The sequence below is a fragment of the Oncorhynchus gorbuscha genome, linkage group LG03 (genome assembly GCF_021184085.1).
Source record: "Oncorhynchus gorbuscha isolate QuinsamMale2020 ecotype Even-year linkage group LG03, OgorEven_v1.0, whole genome shotgun sequence".
Classification (NCBI taxonomy): domain Eukaryota; kingdom Metazoa; phylum Chordata; class Actinopteri; order Salmoniformes; family Salmonidae; genus Oncorhynchus; species Oncorhynchus gorbuscha.
In genome coordinates, this window is record NC_060175.1 from 86,768,366 (window position 1) to 86,791,518 (window position 23,153).

A 23,153-nucleotide genomic window follows, 5' to 3' on the forward strand; every position below is an offset into this window, starting at 1 on the left:
AAGCATTCAGTAACCATCACTCCTTTGTTCCAATGGCACGTTGTGTTAGCTAATCCAAGTTTATAATTTTAAAAGGCAAATTGATCATTAAAAAAGCCTTTTGCAATTATGTTAGCACAGCTGAAGACTGTTGTGCTGATTAAAGAAGCAATAAAACTGGCCTTCTTTAGACTAGTTGAGTATTTGGAGCAACAGCATTTCTGGGCCAAAAGGTATGTGGGAGACTCCCCAAACATATAGAAGAAAGTACTCTGGTCAGATAAGACTAAAATTGAGCTTTTAGGCCATCAAGGAAAACGCTATGTCTGACCCAGCACCTCTCAACCCAATACCTCTCATTCCCCGAGAACACCATCCCCACAGTGAAGCATGGTGGTGGCAGCATCATGCTGTAGGGATGTTTTTCATTGCCCGGGACTGAGAAACTGGTCAGACTTGAAGGAATGATGGATTGCGCTAAATACAGGTACATTCTTCAGGGAAACCTGTTTCAGTCTTCCAGAGATTTGAGACTGGGACGGAGGTTCACCTTCCAGCAGGAAAATAACCCAAGCATACTGCTAAAGCAACACTCAAGTGGTTTAAGGGGAAACATTTAAATGTCTTGGAATGGCCTAGTCAAAGCCGAGACTTGATTCCAAGTGAGAATCTGTGGTAAGACTTAAAGATTGCTGTACACCAGCGGAATCCATCCAACTTGAAGGAGCTGGAGCAGTTTTGCCTTGAAGAATGGGCAAAATCACAGTACATCACTAGATGTGCCAAGCTTATAGAGACATACCCCAAGAGACTTTGTATTTATTTTTTTTACTAGGCAAGTCAGTTAAGAACAAATTCTTATTTTCAATGACTGCCTAGGAACAGTGGGTTAACTGCCTGTTCAGGGGCAGAATGACAGATGTGTACCTTGTCAGCTCGGGGGTTTGAACTTGCAACCTTCCGTTTACTAGTCCAATGCTCTAACCACTAGGCTACCCTGCCGCCCCATACTTGGAGCTGTAATTGTTGCAAAAGGTGGCTCTACAAAGTATTGACTTTGGGGGGGTGAATAGTTATGCATACTCAAATTTTCTGGGGTTTTTCGTTATTGTTTCTTGTTTGTTTCACAATAAATAATATTTTTCATCAAGGTGGTAGGCATGTTGTGTAAATCAAATTATACAAATTCCAGGTTGTAAAATGGGAGTGAGCCTCTGTCTTTCGGTGTGTCACATATTTTAAAAGAAGTCTTGTGACCGAGGAAAGACTATTTTTACGCACTTTAGCACTCGGCGGTTCCATTCTGTGAGCTTGTGTGGCCTACCACTTTGAGGTTGAGCTGTTGTTGCTCCTAGGCGTTTCCACTTCACAATAACAGCACTTACAATTGCCCCGGGGCAGCTCTGGCGGGGCGGAAATTTGACGAACTGACTTGTTGGAACGGTGGCATCCTATGATGGTGCCACATTGAAAGTTACTGAGCTCTTCAGTACGGGCCATTCTACTGTAAATCTTGGTCTATGGAGATTGCATGGCTGTATGCTCGATTTTATACACCTGTCAGCAACGGGTTTGGCAGAAATCCACAAATTTTGGCCATGTAGTGTATGTATAAAAACACTCAAATAAAAAGTGACATTCTGTACTCTCGCCTCAAATAAAACATTTGATCTCAAAGAGCCAAGATGAAAGTTATAGCTTCACTGACCAAATAAATATGGAGAGAGTGTATACAGCTCTCTGTGCCCCTGAAAATTAGTGCCTGTCTGTTGAAGTGTTTTTCAACCACCTATGGTCATTTAGGTGTCCAGTCAGTGTCCTCGTGTCTTTCTGAGGAACAACTAGTATTCCTCTCCCCTTTCTTCTGTGTTTGCATTCTCCCTGTATGAATCCTCTTCACTCCGCCCATCCCCCTCTCCTCCTCAGTGTGTCCAGACCATTGGGTCTCGTAGGTAGTCCTAATCCTGTCCTCCCTCCCCTCCTCAGTGTGTCCAGACCATTGGGTCTCTTAGTTAGTCCTAATCCTGTCCTCCCTCTCCTCCTCAGTGTGTCCAACCCATTGGGTCTCTTTTTAGTTAGTCCTAATCCTGTCCTCCCTCCCCTCCTCAGTGTGTCCAGACCATTGGGTCTCGTAGGTAGTCCTAATCCTGTCCTCCCTCCCCTCCTCAGTGTGTCCAGACCATTGGGTCTCTTAGTTAGTCCTAATCCTGTCCTCCCTCTCCTCCTCAGTGTGTCCAACCCATTGGGTCTCTTTTTAGTTAGTCCTAATCCTGTCCTCCCTCCCCTCCTCTGTGTGTCCAGACCATTGGGTCTCTTAGTTAGTCCTAATCCTGTCCTCCCTCTCCTCCTCAGTGTGTCCAGACAATTGGGTCTCTTAGTTAGTCCTAATCCTGTCCTCCCTCCCATCCTCAGTGTGTCCAGCCCATTGGGTCTCTTTGTTAGTCCTAATCCTGTCCGTCACCCTAATAAGATTAGCCCTTTCAGATCCGGCTACTGCCGCCACCGCTGTGATGAAGCCCTAAACTTCTCTACCCCTCCCTGAATCTCTCCCTCCCTCCTTCTCCCCATCCCTTTCTTTCAGATCCTGCTGTGATCGGGCCACCACTGCTGTGATAGGGATGGGTTGAAGGAGGGGTGGCTCTCTCTGACTTTTCACTGTCTTCATACAGTTAATAAGCACTTTGAGGAAGGGCAGTTTAGAAGGTTTTGAGTTTGGACCGGTACATTTAAAAACTATTTATGTAGACGCACTGAAGTTGACACAGCTTGCACTTCTGAAGTACTCCCTTTATTAGTTGTTTTAGTGAATGGAGACAATAGCCACATTTCATGGTAATTTTAATATATATATAATAATAATATATGCCATTTAGCAGACGCTTTTATCCAAAGCGACTTACAGTCATGTGTGCATACATTCTACGTATGGGTGGTCCCGGGGATCGAACCCACTACCCTGGCGTTACAAGCGCCATGCTCTACCAACTGAGCTACAGAAGGACCACAATTTTGACAGAGAGAAAGAGAGTTCTGGGTTAAACAATGCAGCATACACAAACACACATTGGTCCTTCAGAAGATAAGCCAACCCTGGCTGGCAGATTGAACTAATAAAGAGTCAGATATAAGAAACAGACTGGGTTCTACTTAAGCAATAAGGCACGAGGTGGTGTGGTATATGGCCCATATATCATGTCTAAGATATGTTCTTAATAAGCATGACGCAACGTGAATACAGTCCTTAACCGTGGTATATTACCCATATACCACAAACCCCTGAGGTGCCTTATTGCTATTATACACTGGTTACCAACGTAATTTGAGCAGTAAAAATACATTTTTGTCATACCCATGGTATACGGTCTGATATACCACAGCTGTCTGCCAATCAGCATTCAGGGCTCAAACCACCCAGTTTATAAATATGGAATAAAGGCTGCAAGGAGGGTATTCATTTCTATCAAATTATTCTAATTGAGTGCTTACGTCCTTGGTTATTATGCCCCTGTGTTGAGGTCAAGTCAACAGGCTTTGAAGACAAACAGTCCTTAATCTAAAGCACATGGTGACTCTACTGTACTTTATACTGTCATGCTAAAAACACAGACAAACCAGATAAAAGAACCAGATGTAAAACTGCGACTGATTGACTCATTGATGTGTTTACCATACATCTTTGGTGTGGTTATATTCATATTTGGTATGGTGAAGTTATTGAAAGACATTTCGGCAGAATAGAGAGGGTACATGGTTTGAGGTCTGGTGACCGGGAGTTTTTGTTTAATGTTCCAGTCTGATATCAGGGCAAGAATAATGATAGGTGTTTAATCCTTTTAAGCAGGAGGTGTCAGAACCACAGTTACTTCCCAGTTACCACAGAGCAGAATGATTAAATGATTGAGATGTATGGGGGTCACTGTTTAACATCTTAAAGACTCCAGAGTTCAGGACAAATGGCATCTCCTTTATTAACCCATTCACAGTAACACCTACCCCCATTACCCCCATGGAAGACAAACATGCAAGTGACCAAAGAGCTCTGCTGTTTAACCACACTGTCAGGGCAGTGATCTATCATCAACCTGCTCTCTCCCAGGCTGGGCCGGGGCCTCTTAGGCAGGGTGCAGATGGCTGCACCACCCCATCCACCAGAGGAGGAATTAAGTTACTTGTGACCCCATAGGTCCCACTCAGTGACACTGAGACACAGAGTGCTCAAAGCCAGCCTCCCCTATTAGTTGGTAAGAGCAGGCAGGTGGCGTGGCGATTACTCGGGCATTAATTACTGACCACAGAGCAAGCATTCTGGGACAGTGTCCATCTGTTTCTTAGAGGGATGGATGGATCTATCTAACCTGGACTCCGAGCACTATCGGGCCACAGAGAGAGATACTGTAGCTACTCAGTTTAAATCACAGCTAGTCACACCAAGAGCAGAGCAGACACATTCATCCCAAGAGAGTTATTGATCACTGTACTGTACAAACTGGTTGGTACATTACCCATTTGACACATGTATGGCCAAAACAAAGGGGGATGGATTGAATGGCTAATGATACATCTAAAAAGTGACTTTTGAATTTGTTATAAGTTGTGATTGTATGGAAGAGTGAGTATCTTATTACTTATCTTGTCAGGGTTGATGGCACACTTGTTGATGTTTGAACAGTTAAATAGTTATTCCAGGCAAGAGTGAGAGAAACCGGAAAAGGGGATTGAACAGAGAAAGATAAAAGAGAGATTGACAAGCGAGGCAATTCAACATAGATCTAAGGACAAAGGGCCTTTTTGGTTGGATGTGTTGATTGACAGGTCATCCTGGAGTGATTGACAGCGAGGACAGATGAGCTGTTATGATTTTGGACTTCTTAGAGGCCTGTAGCCAGGCCAAGATGTTCTCTGAAATGCCATCCTTTAATTGGTCAAAAGGGCTTAATGTCCAAACATAAGCATTTTCTATCTGTGCTGTATTGCTCATTTTGATTAGACTTGTCAGAACATGAAATTATTCATTCCAAAATGAAGTTGAGTTATAGAATCTGCTCCAATTATTTCAAACATTAAAGCTGACTGCATTGGTGTGTGTATGTGTGTTCTGAAAATGTGAGAGGTCAAATTGAACTATTGCACGCTTTTTAGAAGTGTGGAGAAACCATGCAGTGAATGGAAAGAATGTGTGTGTGTGTGTGTGTGTGTGTGTGTGTGTGTGTGTGTGTGTGTGTGTGTGTGTGTGTGTGTGTGTGTGTGTGTGTGTGTGTGTGTGTGTGTGTGTGTGTGTGTGTGTGTGTGTGTGTGTGTGTGTGTGTGTGTGTGTCCAGAGACTTATTGTTTGGTCAACTCTTATCAGATGGGGGTAGAGGGATGGTGTGGGGGAAGGATACATTGAAAAGAGACATGTAGAGAGAGAAAACACATTTCCACTGGTAAGGAGCTGCCTCATCTTGAACTCAGTTCTGACGAGGCAGACAGCAGCAGCACGATGTGACTAAATCTGAGATCAGATTCTGAGAAGCTTCACTATAGCACCGGTCTGGATAAGAGGATGTTACAGAGTCAGCATGGATTTCTTTGTGACGTTGATGACGAAAGGTAAAGGTCTTGGCTAATTCCTGCTTTACTTTTTTGTTTTGTTGTATGTAGCCACTAATTGGAAGGCTTAACACTCATTGAACAGAAAGTTAAAGTCCTTGTGTGTACTTGAAGTTAGCTCACAGCGGATAGTTGGAAGTGGATAGTGGGGTCCCTTCTTGCCAGAGGGAGAGGGGTTAGAATTTAGATTGAGCCTGTTAACACTGCTAGCAGATTTGATAACAGGACCGCTAATGAATGTAATTTGTGTTGTGGCATTCCAAAAGTGAAAATAAGCAGAGACAGAGTTATTTCTGCTCCCCTCCAAGAGGGCTAGTAGGGAATATAGAAGTTATTGAGGATTATGTGTCAGGATTATGTGGTCCTGCTGTGCAGTATGTACTGTGCACTAATGGAAGTTACACAGTCTCCATGCTGGCCCAGTTCACACTGTTTTACTCTGTTTAGTGGTTAAGACCAGATTAGAGTACCACAAGCTAATAGGTATTTTATTATAATAATTTTTAGGCATGTGCTTCATTTAAAAAAAATGTTTTAGAGGATAAAAGAAGGATATACTGTATATGTTTCTAATATATAGTACTAGTGAACTACACTAAAGCCATCATCAGCGCTGTGTGAAAAGACCAGAGAGGTCATAGTAAACATTTAGGCCATGTGGCAGAGCAATGATTTCTGACCTCAGTAGCATCACAGAGAAGCAGCCTTACTACTTTACTGTATCCTTCTGCCCAGCAGTCAGTCATGTACGGGATTATCCACAACCAGAGTCCCTGTTTACATATCAACACAAAGAAAGATGCTGTTACAGCCACAGCGTTGTGACGTAACCTGAGAATTGGAGGCATAACATGGATTACAGGCCAAACATATCACATCAGCATCTGCTCTGTGACCACAGTAGAACCGCTGGTCATTTCTGAGGGTCTCGTGGCAGTGGCTGTGGCGGCTGAGTGTGCCATCCTGGCGTTCAAGCTAAATATACTCTTAATGGCGAGCTAGATGTCTTTCCAGGTTGGCAAAAAGATACAAGTGGGTTAATAACAATCAAGATCATTTGCAAGCACAGTCCTACACATCATTTTAATGAATTGCTCTGGTGCAATAGTGTTTGATATTGTACTTGGAAACTACTCTGGACAACTCTTTGCTGATTGGCAATGATAAATGTTGTGACTCTGTGTTGTACGGTGGCTCTTACATCCACACACGTACAGTGTACACGAGCTCTGAGGACAAACAGCTGGGGCTGGATTGTGGCTTGTGAGTTTTGCCAGCATGGCTTACCCTGAGGTGACCTGCTATGTTTACCATGATTTATACTGAACCCACTGCACTACAACCTGGCCTTATAAGGAGCTAAGGCAGCCAGGGTTGGAAACGATCCGCAGGAGAGCTGTTCAGTTTAATATTCTATTGTGAAGGGACTAGTAGTAAGGATGGGATGGGAGACTTTGGAACAGGGGATTGAAAGTGAATGCTGTTTATCCACATGAAAGGATTGGTGTTTATGTGTGTGTTTTAAGGGGGATGTCTACGCAAAGCGGCTTTGTCCTCCATCTGTGCCTGAGGAGCTGGCCTTGAGCTGCAAATACCAGCTGAGGGCCTGTTATACAATCACACAAGAACCAGAGAGATACTGTTTATACAGGAGCCCACACACTGATGCATCCACACACTGATGCATCCACACACTGATGCATCCACACACGTATTGCCTACACAGACATGAACACATACTGTACAAACCCTTTCTCACACTGTCACAGTCAGTCCCACATACAGACAGGCCCAATTACTCAGAGGAAAGATATGACAGCCCAGAGGGGGTGACAAGGGGGAGGATTACCCCCTCCATCTCCATCTTCTCTTCCTCCAACAGTTATTAACCACTGTGGAACAGGGGAGAACGACTGCCCCCTCTCATTGTAGCCACGGAAGTTTAAGGACGGCCGCAGTACTGCAGGCATTGTTAGCAGAAAACAGGCTCCACCATTATATTGAATGGAAAAATTGCAATATTCATGGTCAGTCTTTAAATACATTTTAGAAATTCAAAGACAATCATGGTACCAATAATTGCTTATAATACAACAGATGTATGTCCTTGAACCCTTTTCTTTTTAAATTGCACACAGAAAAAGTTATAAGAATAATTAAGTTACTAATGGCAACCAGCAGGACAACGGATCAACCTTCAACTTGAGTTATTCAACGAGAGGGGGCAACCCTTAGACCGCCTGGTACTCAGCACTCTATTGTCCCTCTAATCATTCTAACATCAATGCAAATGTAATCAAAAATCTAGTCTAACACTTCATGAGAGCCCATGAGCTCATGTTGCGCAACATTTCTATAGGCTCTGCAATTGCGTGAGAAAACAGATTGATGGCCTCTGTTAAAAAGTGGAGTATCCCATCAGCTTTCTATAGGTTAGGCCTATTATGTTTATATCCCAACTTTCCTAATATTAAGCACATTGCTTCTTTTTACACGAGGAGTATAGCCTACCTGGCTGGCATGAAAATGAACCACGGGAAAAGGGTACTCCATTCGCTATTTAACCTCTCTAGGGTAGGTGAGATGCTAACGTCCCACCAGGCCAACATCCGCTGAAACTGCAGAGCGCTAACATTATAAATACACAATTTGTTATAGTAAACATTCCTGTAAATACATGTATCTTACATCATTTAAAAGATTAACATTTTATTAATCCAGCCGCTGTGTCAGATTTCAAAAAGGCTCTACTGCGAAAGCAAACCATGCAAAAAAAAAAAAATTTACTTTTTTTTTAGCATTTTCCAACCAGGCATTAGCGTCACGAAAGTCAGAAATAACAATAAAATAAATTGTTACCTTTGAAGATCTTCCTCTGGTGGCAATGCCAAGTGTCCTAACTACCAGTGAATGTTCGTTTTGTTTGATAACATCAACTTTTATAGCCTAACACGAAACATTTGTAAACCGCTTGCGTTGTGATTTCCGTCTCATTCAACTTTGGACGAAGCGTTCGTGGTAATTACACACACTAAACAAACGTTTATCCAGTCATGGTTGGTGTCCTCTGGTTGTTACTAACACAACCATACTTGATGGTTATTTTCCCAGGACGTATTGACCGAAACAAACCGATTTGAAGACACCAATCAATGACCTCATTGCGCACCAATGGTAGGACCGGTCTATCGTTGATTGACTGTATTTTGGCCCAATGACCACTGATCATCTTGAAATCTAGCTTGGAAGATAGCCAATGAGCTGAGGTAAATGGCAATATGTAATGGTTATACATTCGAAGCCTTTGTCGTAAACTCTGGCGTAAAAGAGGCTCATTCGCCTTTGCAAATCCTACTTGATGGAGCCATGAGAGTTACGCATAGCAGTACATAGTCAATAGCATTTTCAGCAAGTTTATATATTTAAATTATGGCGAATAAATCAGGAAAAGCTAAAACAAAGTCTAGGTATACAGATTTAACCCAAATTATAGAGGAAATTGATAGAGAAAGCGAGACCGAGTTGCTTCAGCACCTTCTGTCCCCTCTACCGCTGTCCCTTCTGCTCCAACCAATGGTGTTCACCTGCTCAGATTCATCTCTGCAGGCATGAATGTGCCTCAGGGCAAAAAGGGCACAGTAGGGAGATGTCGTGGGCCCTTTGTCACAGGAAATGCCCCATCACCTGCACCACCTGTTCAGTAAGCCTCTGCTTTACACCAGAAAGAGACTGCTATGGGCCATGGCACCAGCAGCACAATATTGTGTAGAGGACTGAGGGTTTTCACAATATTGTAAATAGAAAATGTGTAAATAGTTACCCTTGTTATTTGTTTATGTTTAATTCTCATTATTATTATTTTTCTTTTGGGGGGGGGGTGTTAGAATAGCATTTATGTTTTTTGTATATAGTTCTTTCCTTCAAAATATACCACTGTACCAATTCGGCCATTTGGGTACATTTGTGTGGGACACCTGGGTGACTTCATCCTCAATGTCATGTAGCTCGCTCAATTTTGAAGTTATCTGTCTAAAACTTTGCTCAGCTTTGTTGCCATCTTATGTTCTTCATTCAAATCATCCCCAGCATCCTAACTGTATGTTTGGCTGTTCTTGTTCATTTGAAAGATGATGCAGCAACAATAAAAAACAGAAAACGTATGTTTATTTCCTTGTATTTTCTTCTACCAGATCTATTGTGTTATATTCCCCTACATTCAATTCACATTTCCACAAAATACAGAGTGTTTCTTTTCAAATGATACCAAGAAAATGCATATCCTTGCTTCTGGGCCTGAGCTACAGTCAGTTAGATTAGGGTATGTTTTTAGGCGGAAATTGAGAAGAAGGGAGGGGGTACCCCAAAGAAGTTAAGTGCAGAGATTACATGTATTTTTTCCCCCTGCCCCTTTTTCGAGACAGGTAAATTCTAAATCAGAACAAATTTCACACATACAGTGCATTCAGAAAGTATTCAGACTCCTTTTCCACATTCCGTTACATTACAGCCTTATTCAATCAATTAATTTTTTTCCTCGTCAATCTATACACACTACCCCATAATGACAAAGCAAAAACAGGTTTTTCTAAAACAAAAATGAAAAAATGACATTTAAAAAATGAATACTTTACTTCCATAAGTATTCAGACCCTTTGCTATCAGACTCAACATTTAGTTCAGGTGCATCCTGTTTCCATTGATCATCCTTGAGATGTTTCTACAACTTGATTGGACATGATTTGGAAAGGCAGACACCTGTCTATATAAGGTCCCACGGTTGACAGTGCATGTCAAAGCAAAATCCAAGCCATGAGGTCGAAGGAATTGTCCATAGAGCTCTGAGGCAGGATTGTGTCGGCACGAATCTGGGGAAGGGTACCGAAAAATGTCTGCAGCATTGAAGGTCCCCAAGAACACAGTGGCCTCCATCATTCTTAAATGGAAGAAACACCAAGATTCCTAGAGTTGGCCGGCCAAACCTCAGGGAAGTGACCAAGAAAACGCTGGTCACTCTGACAGAGCTCCAGAGTTCGTCTGTGGAGATGGAAGAACCTTCCAGAAGGACAATCATCTCTGCAGCACTCCATGGTAGAGTGGCCTTGCATTGGCTAATAAAAATGGAGCTATCTGAGAGAGTCGTGTGAGTGAGAGATGCTTCGGAGCACGCAGCCAGGAGAACGGAATTATAATGATTATATTCAGCCCAAGGGCACAGCGGCCAATGGCCGCAAAAAGCATGGATTTTTTCGGGGGCATTACGTCGACACAATGGGGATGCTACCGGGAAATTCGAGGCATTATCAAAAGAATAGCCACATGTGCACACTCCCTCAAATTGTTTGGTGAAAATATATTTTCTGTTTTATTCAGCTATATTCAATTGTATTCTTTATACAATAAAACAATATTGTCTGCTAAATGAACTAGTGTAGCTCACAGCCATATGACTTAGCCAGATCAGGATAGCAGCCTACACAAGAAATTACTAATATAATAACCATCTAGATGTCACCTTGATATATATACATACAGTCTACTACTCAATGGGGTGGGAATGAACGGTAACAACACTAGGACACAGTGCCCTTTGCTCCCGCTTGCCAAGCACGACTGTCCGGAAACTGCATGGGAAGTAGCTACCTAGTAGCCAATATCAGGGTGACAGTCACAGTAAGAACACACATAAACTCAGCAAAAAAAGAAATGTCCCTTTTTCAGGACACTGTCTTTGAAAGATAATTCGTAAAAATGCAAATACCTTCACAGATCTTCATTGTAAAGGGTTTAAACATTGTTTCCCATGCTTGTTCAATGAACCATAAACAATTAATGAACATGCACCTGTGGAACGGTCATTCAGAAACTAACAGCTTGCAGACGGTAGGCAATTAAGGTCACAGTTATGAAAACTTAGGACACTAAAGAGGCCTTTCAACTGACTCTGAAAAACACCAAAAGAAAGATACCCAGGATCCCTACTCATTTGCATGAACTTGCCTTAGGCATGCTGCAAGGAGGCATGAGGACTGCAGATGTGGCCAGGGTAATAAATTGCCAGACATGTGAGACGCCTAAGACAGCGCTATAGGGAGACAGGACGGACAGCTGATCGTTCTCGCAGTGGCAGACCACGTGTAACAATACCTGCACGAGATCGGTACATCCAAACATCACAGCTGCGGGACAAGTACAGGATGGCAACAAACAAATGGCCGAGTTACACCAGGAAAGCACAATCCCTCCATCAGTGTTCAAACTGTCCGCAATAGGCTGAGAGGCTGGACTGAGGGCTTGTAGGCCTGTTGTAAGGCAGGTCCTCACCAGACATCACCGGCAACAATGTCGCCTAGGGTGCACAAACCCACCACCACTGGACCAGACAGAACTGGCAAAAAAAGTGTTCTTCACTGACGACTCGTGGTTTTATCTCTCCAGGGGTGATTGTTGGATTCGCGTTCATTGTCGAAGGAATGAGCGTTACACCGAGGCCTGTACTCTGGAGCGGGATCGATTTGGAGGTGGAGGGTACGTCATGGTCAGGGGCGGTGTGTCACAGCATCATCGGACTGAGCTTGTTGTCATTGCAGGCAATCTTAACGCTGTGCGTTACAGAGAAGACATCCTCCTCCCTCATTTGGTACCCTTCCTGCAGGCTCATCCTGACATGACCCTCCAGCATGACATACTGCCATACTGCTCGTTCTGTGCTTGATTTCCTGCAAGACAGGAATGTCCGTGTTCTGCCACGGCCAGCGAAGAGCCCAGATTTCAATCAAAATTGAGCACGTCTGGGACCTGTTGGATCGGAGAGTGAGGGCTAGGGCCATTCCCCCCAGAAATGTCTGGGAACTTGCAGGTGCCGTGGTGGAAGAGAGGGGTAACATCTCACAGCAAGAACCGGCAAATCTGGTGCAGTCCATGAGGAGGAGATGCACTGCAGTACTTAATGCAGCTGGTCGCCACATCAGATACTGACTGTTACTTTTGATTTTGACCCCCACTTTGTTCTGGGACACGTTATTCCATTTCTGTTAGTCACATGTCTGTGGAACTTGTTCAGTTTGTGTCAGTTGTTGAATGTTGTTATGTTCATATAAATATTTACACATGTTAAGTTTGCTGAAATTAAACGCAGTTGACAGTGTCATGACGTTGGCCTGGGGGGTAGGTTTATGACAGTCATAAATACCTCTTCCCCCCCTTTTTCCTCTCTCTACCCTACTGAGGTTACATTTGCAAAACCCTTGGTTAACATAGAGATTCTGGGAACATCCGAAGGTGGGGGGAAATTAACTATATTCTGGTAATGCGACCAATTGAACATGCGCTGTGGTACTTAATGAATATGATGTCAGTTCGGTTGTCATCTGAGACATTCTCATCAATGATAAGATGACAAACTCTACAGTGGAAAGTCTACACATCAGATTTATCGGATTCACATGGAATTGTTGTTCAATTTAAATGTTTGAATATGAAATTATTCGTGATGGGATGGAATGTGATTTTAGCTTCTAAAATGTGAGATTTGGGTTTTCATAAGACAGGGCTCTGCTCAATCTGGCCCGCCCCTGTGAACGGACATGGGCTATAAAACTTTTCAAACACACCCTCCTCTCCCTTCCTATATAAGCCCTTGATGACAATTATACAGTGGGGCAAAAAAATATTTAGTCATACATCAATTGTCTTAAATCATTTATTACTAACTAAGTAATTCAAAGAAATGCATAAACAAACAAACAAACAAACAAGGTAAATGTGGTTAGAAGAAATGAAAGGAAAATGTGCCCTAGTGGGCTAAACGGCATTGCGGCTTGTTAGACAAAAGGGGAAGTGGGGGTCGACTAAGAAGTCACTACAGAGTGATAATTATAACAATTGAAATGTTAATCCTTTGCACATGAACGCTTACTAATTCGGTAACAATTGCAATGAATATATATTTATGCTCAGTGTGTCGTCTTGATCGCTGGTGAAAAGTTTGTTTCTGTTGGAGAGTTTCGTCCTCTTTCTCTGTCACTGGTTAGAGGGGATAGTTCAGAGTAACATTCATTCATTTGTTATAGAATGGATGTTTCGGCGGTTGTCGTTCTTCGCGTTCAATGATACCGAATTCCTAGCTGCAGACTAGTAATTAATATCAAAGACTTGTTCTTATTCTGTCGGTATCGATAATCTAAGAGTTTAACCACTTTGTCCCCTCCTGATGGAGAAAATCATGGTCTGGTGATAATTTCTCAAAGTTGGGTTTTATTCGGAATTGCAGAAAAGGGGCTGGGTCCCAGGATGTCTGACCCTAACTGGGCTCAGGGGCGCTCCTCTGATTTAGTTCACTCCAATTCCCTTTTTGAGTTTTTCTTCATTATTAAACAGTCCAAAATCACATTGTAAAATTGTGTAAACAGGATCATACTCACTCGTTCAGCTTATACAACAATTAGATGTAAACCTCATATCTGAGGCTATTATATAAACCCCGTTATGGTAATGTGGTCCTATTGTCTCCCATGAGCTTCCCCAAGTTGTAACAAACGGACCAGTTCGTAGCTGGATTCTTCACCAATCTTTTATACTTTCTCTGGAACATGAAAATGGTTCGTACCACAAGTTCTGTGAGGTGGAAGGAATTATTTTGTTCTCTATGAAAATTTACTCTCTCTATACTGTGTGTCCATGAGGAGTTCCTCAGGAATTTACGACGTCTCTCTGGTCACAGCAGCCTAGTTGAAGGAGGAAATGGGGAGGCAGGGGGATGGGGATGGGGCTCGCCACACCCAAAGACTCAACATCATGACACAGGTGACATCAATAAGGGATCATAGCTTTCACCTGGATTCACCTGGTCAGTCTATGACTTGGAAACAGCAGGTGTTCTTAATGTTTTTTTACACTCACACCCACTACTTTCCTTTCGACACACACACTTGCCCATAGTCCTATCGCCATATTGGGATGAAGATACTGCCTTCTCAGCAACGGTGGGAATCTTAATGTGCAGGGCAAAGATGAGGCTTACCGCTATGTCTACCATACCATCTTCTTCAGCAGGTATTCAGAGAATGGTCAGCTTCCCCATCCAGTTGTGTGTGTGTGTGTGTGTGTGTGTGTGTGTGTGTGTGTGTGTGTGTGTGTGTGTGTGTGTGTGTGTGTATGTGTGTGTGTGTGTATCCAACCATGTCACTGTTAGACTGAATGTGTGTGTCAGTTTGAAGTTTTACTCCATGCTTGTTTTAGCCTCTGATTGTTTAGTGTATATTTGACTGTATCGGAGTTGGTGACATGCCTCTCCTTGGATGAACACCTGTTTGTTGTGTTAGTAACTGTAATGTAGGGAGTCATATTGAGTCACGCTCAAGAATGTTTGTGGGCTGGCTAATTACTTCATGTCTCCAACGCAAATGATGTTCCTGCCATGCAATACTTGACTACAGACAGTATGAGTTTTGAGATGGCAATCTCATGGTGTGTTTTTATGATTAGATTATTAGATGTGAAAACTGTGTAAAAACTTAGTCACACTTGCCAACTGTTCAGTCCTAGCCTTCTGTTTGGTGGGTGTTGCATCTATGCAATACTCTGAGTTGCCATGTATTGAACCCAGTGGCCTATTTTTCTCTCCACAGAAAGATCTGTGTGCACTGTAAGTGTGTGCGTGAGGAGCATGCAGTGCGGGCAGTGCCGGGCCAGCTGGAGAGGATGATGATGAAGCTGGTTTCAGACTTCCAAAGACACTCCATCTCTGATGACGACTCGGGCTGTGCCTCCGAGGAGTACGCCTGGGTCCCACCTGGACTCAAGCCTGAACAGGTCAGAACCAGAGAACGGAACCAGAGAACGCTTCACATACATACATTAATGCACACACACACAAAGACAGGCACGCACTCTCACACATACATGCATACATTAACACTCAGCATATACAATGAGTGTACAAAACATTAAGAACAACTTCCTAATATGGAGTTGCAACCCCCCTTTTTCCTTCAGAACAGCCTCAATTCGTCGGGGCATGGACTCTACAATGTGTCGAAAGCATTCTACAGGGATGCTGGCCCATGTTGACTCCAATGCTTCCCACAGTTGTGTCAAGTTGGCTCGATATCCTTTGGGTGGAGGACCATTCTTGATACACATGGGAAACTGTTGAGCTTGACAAACCCAGCAGCGTTGTAGTTCTTGACACAAACTGGTGCGCCTGGCACCTACTACCATTCCCCTTTCAAAGGCAATTCAATATTTTGCCTTACCCATTCACCCACTGAATGGCACATACACAACCCATGTCTCAATTGTCTCAAGGCTTCTTTAACCTGATTTGAAGTAGATTTAACAAGTGACATTAAGGGATCATAGTTTTCACCTGGATTCACCTGGTCAATCTGTCATGGAAAAAGCAGGAGTCATTAATGTGTTGTACTCAGTGTATGTTCAAACTTCAACACACAGGGTCAAAAACATCCTTGGATTGTGTGTCTGAACATTCTTGTTTTTAATCCAGGTGTATCAGTATTTCAGCTGTATCCCGGAGGACAGAGTGCCCTATGCTAACAGCTCAGGAGAGAGGTACCGCATCAAACAGCTCCTTCACCAGCTACCAGCTCACGACAGTGAGGTAACGGTCACTAATACTGTAACTCTGTGTGAGCTTTTGGTTGTCCTAACGCCCCTGGGCTGTAATATAATGGTTTTCTGCTTGTCTGACTCAGCATTGTAACTGTTCTCTAATACTAGACTGGAACTCGGCGTGAAATGTTGGTTTTCCTAGCTTCTGGGCTGTAATTTAGTTGGTTTGTGTTGTTCCTCACTAGACTTCTGCTTGTCTGAGTCAGCATTATAACTTTATGTCTTTTGTGTTTCCAGCATCAGTACTGTAACCAACTGGATGAGGAGGAGAAGAAGGAGCTTTGTCTGTTCAGCCAGCAGAGGAAGAGGGAGAACCTGGGCAGAGGCATGGTCAGACTGTTCCCTGTCACCATGACCGGAGCCATCTGCCAACAGGTAGACACTGCTGAGGGTGGGGGATCAGGGGGAGACTAGGGTGGGATGGAAACATTGAGAGTGAGGGATTAGGGAGATGAGACAAGGAATTAGGAAATTTCTTGGTTTATAGTGTATGTATTCTCTGTACTACCTCAAGCACATTTGCATTTTGTTTACCTGTTTTGTCTCTCTCACTTTCTCTCTCTTTCTCTCTCTGTGTTTCAGTGTGGCAGACAGATCTATGGTGGGGACATAGCAGTGTTTGCCAGCCGAGCGGGGCACGGTAGCTGTTGGCACCCTCAGTGTTTCCAGTGTGCCTCGTGCACTGAGCTGCTGGTAGATCTAATCTACTTCTACCAGGAGGGACAGATCTACTGCGGCCGGCACCACGCTGAGAGAATGAAACCACGCTGCCAGGCCTGTGATGAGGTGACTGTGTCTACAACGAAAATCTCTCCGCACTGGTTTATACACTCTGACCTGCCCTGTCCTTTCCACAAAGATCTCTAAACTGTGGATCCACTGTCTGTTTATACATTCTATCTGCCCTGTCCAGTTCTAACACTGACTCCTATGAGGAGATGTGTACTCATACTCATACTACGTGCCTGTAGATCAGGATTGTCAAAAATAATTTTATAGTATGAAGAATACAATTGAACAAATCTGAATAAAATATAAATATTTTCTCCAAACGATTTGAGGGATTGCGGCTATTCTGTGTTGAGTGGTTAACAAAGAAATTGTTATTACTATATACTTCATTTAGAGTTAATGTAACTTTAGTTGTTCTACAAACATTGGGCTATATGTTTTGATTTTCAATACAATGTAAGGCTGCATGATGTGACTAATGATGATTTGAAAAAAGTACCTTGAAAGGCATAAGCTCTGCTTACTTTTTTGCGCAGGCTGTACACAACATGAAACAAACATTCGCAATTTGATAAGCACTTGATAATGCCTAGAATTTCACGGCGGCATCCCCTTTGTCTGGCCGTAAATGCACCCTAAAAAAATCCATGCCTTTTGTGTTGTGCCCTCTCTGAGTGGCGCGCACTCCATCATGTGATCGGGTCTTTGTCACAGGCTACAAGTGAAGACAGACGCATCGCGGACGCAACTGCGCGCGTTCTTCCAAGGTGCATATGGAAGCTGTTGGAAGAACTGTTCACATTTACGTTTTGTTAGTCAACAAGATGCGTAGGCCTAATGAAGAGCAAAAGCACTAGCCTACATCATAGTACAAAGGTCAACCTATTCTAAACATAGTCTGGGACAGTTGTGGGATGCGGTAGTTAATAAGTTAATACAACCACTAGATTCAAAAAACCTTTTTTACGCAATGTGGCTGAAGCAACAGATCAGAACGTTTAGCTTAAATGTTGATAAACTATTAGGCTATTTCTTCACATGATAGGCATAGCAATGCTCACATGGTAGTATGCTATAAGCGCACATGTTCCATTCACAGAAAACACCATTATTAAAAGTGACTGCAAATGCAAATATGCATGTAATGGTTTTATTATAAAGGTGCATTATTATGGTGAAAATTTACTTCCCCAAACTTGAAACTCACGTGCTGCTTATGAAACCAGTTAGGCAATAGACCCCTTGTATAGCTGATTAATGTGCTTAATTTTATGAAGTTTTTGGCCACTTTAGTTGTGATTACAAACCTTATCAAACATATTGGCTTATGGGCTAGGCTACATGAGGTGGGCGACTATGATTTGAAAAAGTCGCAAAAAAAGGCATTGTTTCTTATGCTGGGCAACATCCACGAGTGATAATATATCATTCACAAGTGATAGGCTAATATTGTCACACATCAAACTATTCTTGATTTAATCTTGTCTTTACATATATTATTTAGTATGTGTGAAATTCGTTTTGATTTAGAATGGACCATTATCATGCACCTGTATCGAAACAGGCAGCAGAGAAAAAACATGTAATCTATGCACTTAAATAGCGAGTGGAGGACACTTTTCCCTGTGGTTTAATTTCATGCCAGCCAGGCAGACTATACTTCTGTTATAAATATAATCAATGTGCTTAATTTTTAAAAAGTTGAGAAATAAATATACTAGGCCTAGCCTATAGAATGCTGATCCTCCAATTTTTAATAGAGGCCATCACTCTGTTTTGTCACGCAAAACAGAGCTCACGGGCTCTCATGAAGTGTTTGATTTGATTTTTGAATACATCTGCATTGATGTCAGAATAATTAGAGGGACTATAGAGTGCTGAGAACAAGGCAGTTAGCAAATTTGGTAGGCTACTAATGACCATCGGCAGCATCAGAGCTTGGAAAAGCATAATTACAGTGACTAAATGGTCATGTGGAATTTGACTGCCTTCATGACCACCGGTGTGGTGGTAATGCGGTCACCGCAACAGCCCTAGTCATGACTGGCCTTCACAACCTACTGGGCACAGACGTCAATTCAACATCTATTCCATGTTGGTTTCAACGTAATTTCCTTTCAAATGACGTAGAAACAATGAAGATTCAACCAGTGTGTTCCCAGTGGGAAGTCCTTAGAGGACACATTGGCCCTGTCACACGGACACCCTGGGAAAACCTGTTTGCCAGAGGAATGACAATGTCGTTCAACAACCAGAAATATTCAAGAGTTAAGTGTTTTCTTGAGATATGATTTGTTGACCCACATTCTTTCTTCTTCACTCCGTCTCTCCCTGAAATCCAGATCATTCTAGCAGATGAGTGTACGGAGGCAGAGGGCCGACACTGGCACATGAAACACTTCTGTTGTTTTGAGTGTGAGGCAGCGTTGGGAGGGCAGCGGTACATCATGAGAGAGAGCCGGCCGTACTGCTGCTCCTGCTATGAGTCCTTCTATGCAGAGTACTGTGACACCTGTGGGGAACACATAGGTACTGCAGTTACACAGGTCCATGTTTCCACCAAGGGAAGCATACACTGAGTATACAAAACATTAAGAACACCTGCTCTTTTCATGACAGACTGACCAGATGAATCCAGGTGAATGTTATGATCCCTTATTGATGTCACTTGTTAAATCCACTTCAATCAGTGTAGATGAAGGGGAAGATTCGGTTTAAAGAAGGATTTTTAAGCCTTACATTTACATTTAAGTCATTTAGCAGACGCTCTTATCCAGAGCAACTTACAAATTGGTGCATTCACCTTATGACATCCAGTAGAACAGCCACTTTACAATAGTGCATCTAAATCTTAAAGGGGGGGGTGAGAAGGATTACTTATCCTATCCTAGGTATTCCTTGAGACAATTGAGACATGGATTGTGTATGTGTGTCATTGAGGATGAATGGGCGAGACAAAATTGAGGCTGTTTGGAAGGCAAAAGGTGGTGTGGGGGGTGAAACTCAATATTAAGAATGTTTGGTACACTCAGTGTTTACACACATACAGATGTAGGATCTTAATAGGAGCCAGTTTACTACAGCAGGGGAAAACATGTTGTGGATTATACATTTTGTAGGAGTTGATACATATTTTTTGTCTGACATTTTAAAAAGGAAATGACAACCTTTAGAAGCCTTTTTTAAACCCTGCTAACTTGCAGTGTATTAATTTCCTGCTGTGCAGGAAACTTCATGCAACAACAGGATGATCAAATTTAAGATATGCCATCTGTACACATAAAAAAACAATATACACATGTGCACAGACAGAAACATATGCCCACTCACACAGAGAAGTATACACACTCGCATAGAGACAACTTTCTTACAGCCTCTCTTTGTCTTCCAGGTATAGACCAGGGTCAGATGACCTATGAGGGCCAGCACTGGCATGCAGCCGAGTCGTGTTTCTGCTGTGCCCGCTGTCGGCTCCCCCTGCTGGGGCGGCCGTTCCTCCCGCGTGGGGGCCTTATCTTCTGCTCCAGGCCCTGCTCCCTGGGAGAGGACCCAGATAACTCAGACTCCTGTGACTCAGCCCTCCAGAGCCGGCCTCCGCAGCACAGGCACTGTGAGACTGCAGAGAAGATCCAACAGTCGCAGCGCTGCTCCCCACAGCAACCACCAGAGGGAGCCAATATCCCTGTTGTCCCAGGAAAAGACTGTGTTCATGCTGCACAGGAAAATGAAGGTAGCTGCATACTGCAGATCGCATTTACATGTTATGTAGGTCATGCCTGAGCCTTGTAATACTCATAGCCTGCAGGGAATGAAATTGAAATGAAGTAATAATTTGAATAATTTAGCAGGTTATTTTATCCATAGCAACATTGATCAAATTATCAAAACAATACCATTTAGAAATGGTCAAAAGATTACATAGCCTTTTCTATTCAAGCAAGTTGTGTTTTATCTTCATTTCATCTCTGTTTCCCAGGTGTTCACATCTCTACTGATGTTCCAAATGGAGTCTCCCCACCACCCAACGGTCATCGTAACCTCAGAAGGTCTTACTCTCCTCTTCCCCACTGTCGCTTAGCCAATGGCTGGGCACCATCTTGGCCTATCGACCAATCTCTCAACAGTTTGCACACTGGAGACTGTGGCAAGCATCCAGGCAGTAGTCTGGAGTTTTTAGGAGAGCCCAACGGCTATGCTGGTCACCCCCTCACCAGTTTCAGTAGAGGAACTTCTACTGCAAAGGACTGTGGGAACTGGGTGGAGAAGAGTAGTCAAGTTACGAAAGGTATTACACATTGGTGAATTGTTCTACAAAGTGCTACTTCAAGGCAATTACATGCATAATAAATGTGGGTCTTGAGCTAAAGTATTGTGTTCAGAATGAAACAGTTAACTGTAGAGCTCTGTTAGATACAATTGGCCATAAGCAAGAGTTGGGATAGTATTCTATAAATCCATTTCCAAATCTTGCTCATCTCCTGTTATTGTGAGTTGATTGAACAGTAATTGAATCCTTTGCCTTTTTATAGATTGAGGTCTTTTATTTTTTCTCTCCTTCTTTCCAGTGTTTCCTCCCCCGAGGAATTCCTCCTTATCTGCATCACTAAACCACCCCAGTCCTGCTGACCCCCCGCCCCCCCCAGCCCCTCTACCTACCAAGTCTCGTGATTTGATGGCCAAGCCAAATCTGCACAAACCAGAACCAAGCTCCCCTGACCATAGTCCCCAATCATTTCGCAGTGGGACAGCCAGAGTCAGCTTCCGAGAGCCAATCAGCTGCAGCTACTCTGTGAATGAGGAGGAGGAGGAAGAAGATGAGGAGAGAGGAGAAAAGGAAGAAGAACAGGTGGAATGGGAGGAAGAGGATGGAGGTTTTGGACGCAGATTACATATGGAGAAGGGCATTCCACCTCAAATGGACCTACTGGGTAAGACCACTTTTCTTTTTTTCTCTCTCTTTTCATCACAACTGCCAACTGTCTTTTTTTGTGTCCCCTCAGATGGTTCATACCAACATCGTAGTTTACGGCGGGGGTGGAATCGAGGCCGTGTGGCCTCTGACTCCGTTCTCCACCTAGGCACAGAGACACGCTTCCGTCACTCTCTGCCTGATCGGCCCCGTCTGGACGCTCTAGAATGGAGAGGACAGCGGGAGAGTGCTTCCCTCTCTTCCCCTGGAACCACAGAGCCCATGTCACTCACCCTCCAGCCAGCCCAGTACAATAAACATGAGGACTCCTGCTCAACCTGCTCCTCCTCCTCAGAATCAGAGGAAGAGGGTTACTTCTTGGGGCAGCCCATCCCCTTGCCCCCCCAGCTAACCCGAAGGCCCCCGTCCGTGGATGGAGAGAGGGAGGGAGAGGGGGATGGAGAGAGGAAAGGAGTGAAGGACAGGGGTTTGAGGAACAGCCTGAGAAGGAAGAAGAGGGCAAATAGCCTTGGCGCAAAGGACAAAGACACGAACTGTGCAATCTCCTAACTTTGACCCTCACAGACCCAGTGAAAGTTATTCTTATTCAACAAGCAAGCCAATGTTCAATATCACAAAAATTAATCTGTAATATGTTGCAATTCCTTTGGGATACTTTGAACACAATACTCCTATGCAGCAGACTTATTCAAAGATGGAGTAAACTACTGTACTATGACTATCACATATTAGTGTTCAGGATATGATTTAAAATATTTTTTATGCGTTTTATATTTGTATTTTGTTTCAGGCACGTTTTTGCACAGTAAAATGAAACTTGCATCCATTTGGGAAGTCTGTATGCTTCTGTAAGGAAACATCACTGTGGGCCTGTAGTGCATGTTACAGCATTAGAACAAGCAAAGGATTTACTCCGAAAAGGCAGGAAATTCACTTTGCATGATATTACTCAAGTGAATTTGTGGAGAGAAAACACTCATTCCAGTATAAACATGTAATCATTTATTGTGGGAAGTTATTCTTACTGACCTTACAGTAAGGATTTGAGGATTCCTTCTCAGTCTACCTTTCTTTGTAGTTAAACATTTTAAATGTAACCAGGCAAATCGGTTAAGAACAAATTCTTATTTACAATGATGGCCTACCCTGGCAACACCAGGCCAATTGTGAGCCGCCCTATGGGACTCCCAATCATGGCTGGATGTGGTACAGCTTGGATTTGAACCAGGGACTGTAGTGATGCCTCCTGCACTGAGATGTAGTGCCTTAGACCACTGCGCCACTCGGGAGCCTA

General features: G+C 43.3%; 1 protein-coding gene across 3 annotated transcripts in view; it reads left to right on the top strand.

Moving 5' to 3' along the window:
• The window catches only part of LOC124032110 (prickle-like protein 1), a 42,721-nt gene extending 20,036 nt beyond the window's left edge, over window positions 1-22,685 (top strand). Inside the window, exons 3-11 of one of the 3 annotated variants that reach the window (XM_046344222.1) lie at window positions 15,195-15,378; window positions 16,073-16,186; window positions 16,435-16,572; window positions 16,780-16,983; window positions 19,272-19,458; window positions 20,321-20,659; window positions 20,906-21,214; window positions 21,495-21,857; window positions 21,930-22,685. In XM_046344222.1, coding sequence (XP_046200178.1) covers window positions 15,195-15,378; window positions 16,073-16,186; window positions 16,435-16,572; window positions 16,780-16,983; window positions 19,272-19,458; window positions 20,321-20,659; window positions 20,906-21,214; window positions 21,495-21,857; window positions 21,930-22,408 — 2,317 coding nt within the window. In that variant the 3' untranslated portion in view covers window positions 22,409-22,685. Of the gene's footprint in view, window positions 1-5,388; window positions 5,569-15,194; window positions 15,379-16,072; window positions 16,187-16,434; window positions 16,573-16,779; window positions 16,984-19,271; window positions 19,459-20,320; window positions 20,660-20,905; window positions 21,215-21,494 lie in introns of those variants that run through there. The other 2 variants (XM_046344223.1, XM_046344221.1) reach the window with 2 other exon arrangements.
• The last annotated feature ends 468 nt before the right edge of the window (window positions 22,686-23,153 follow it).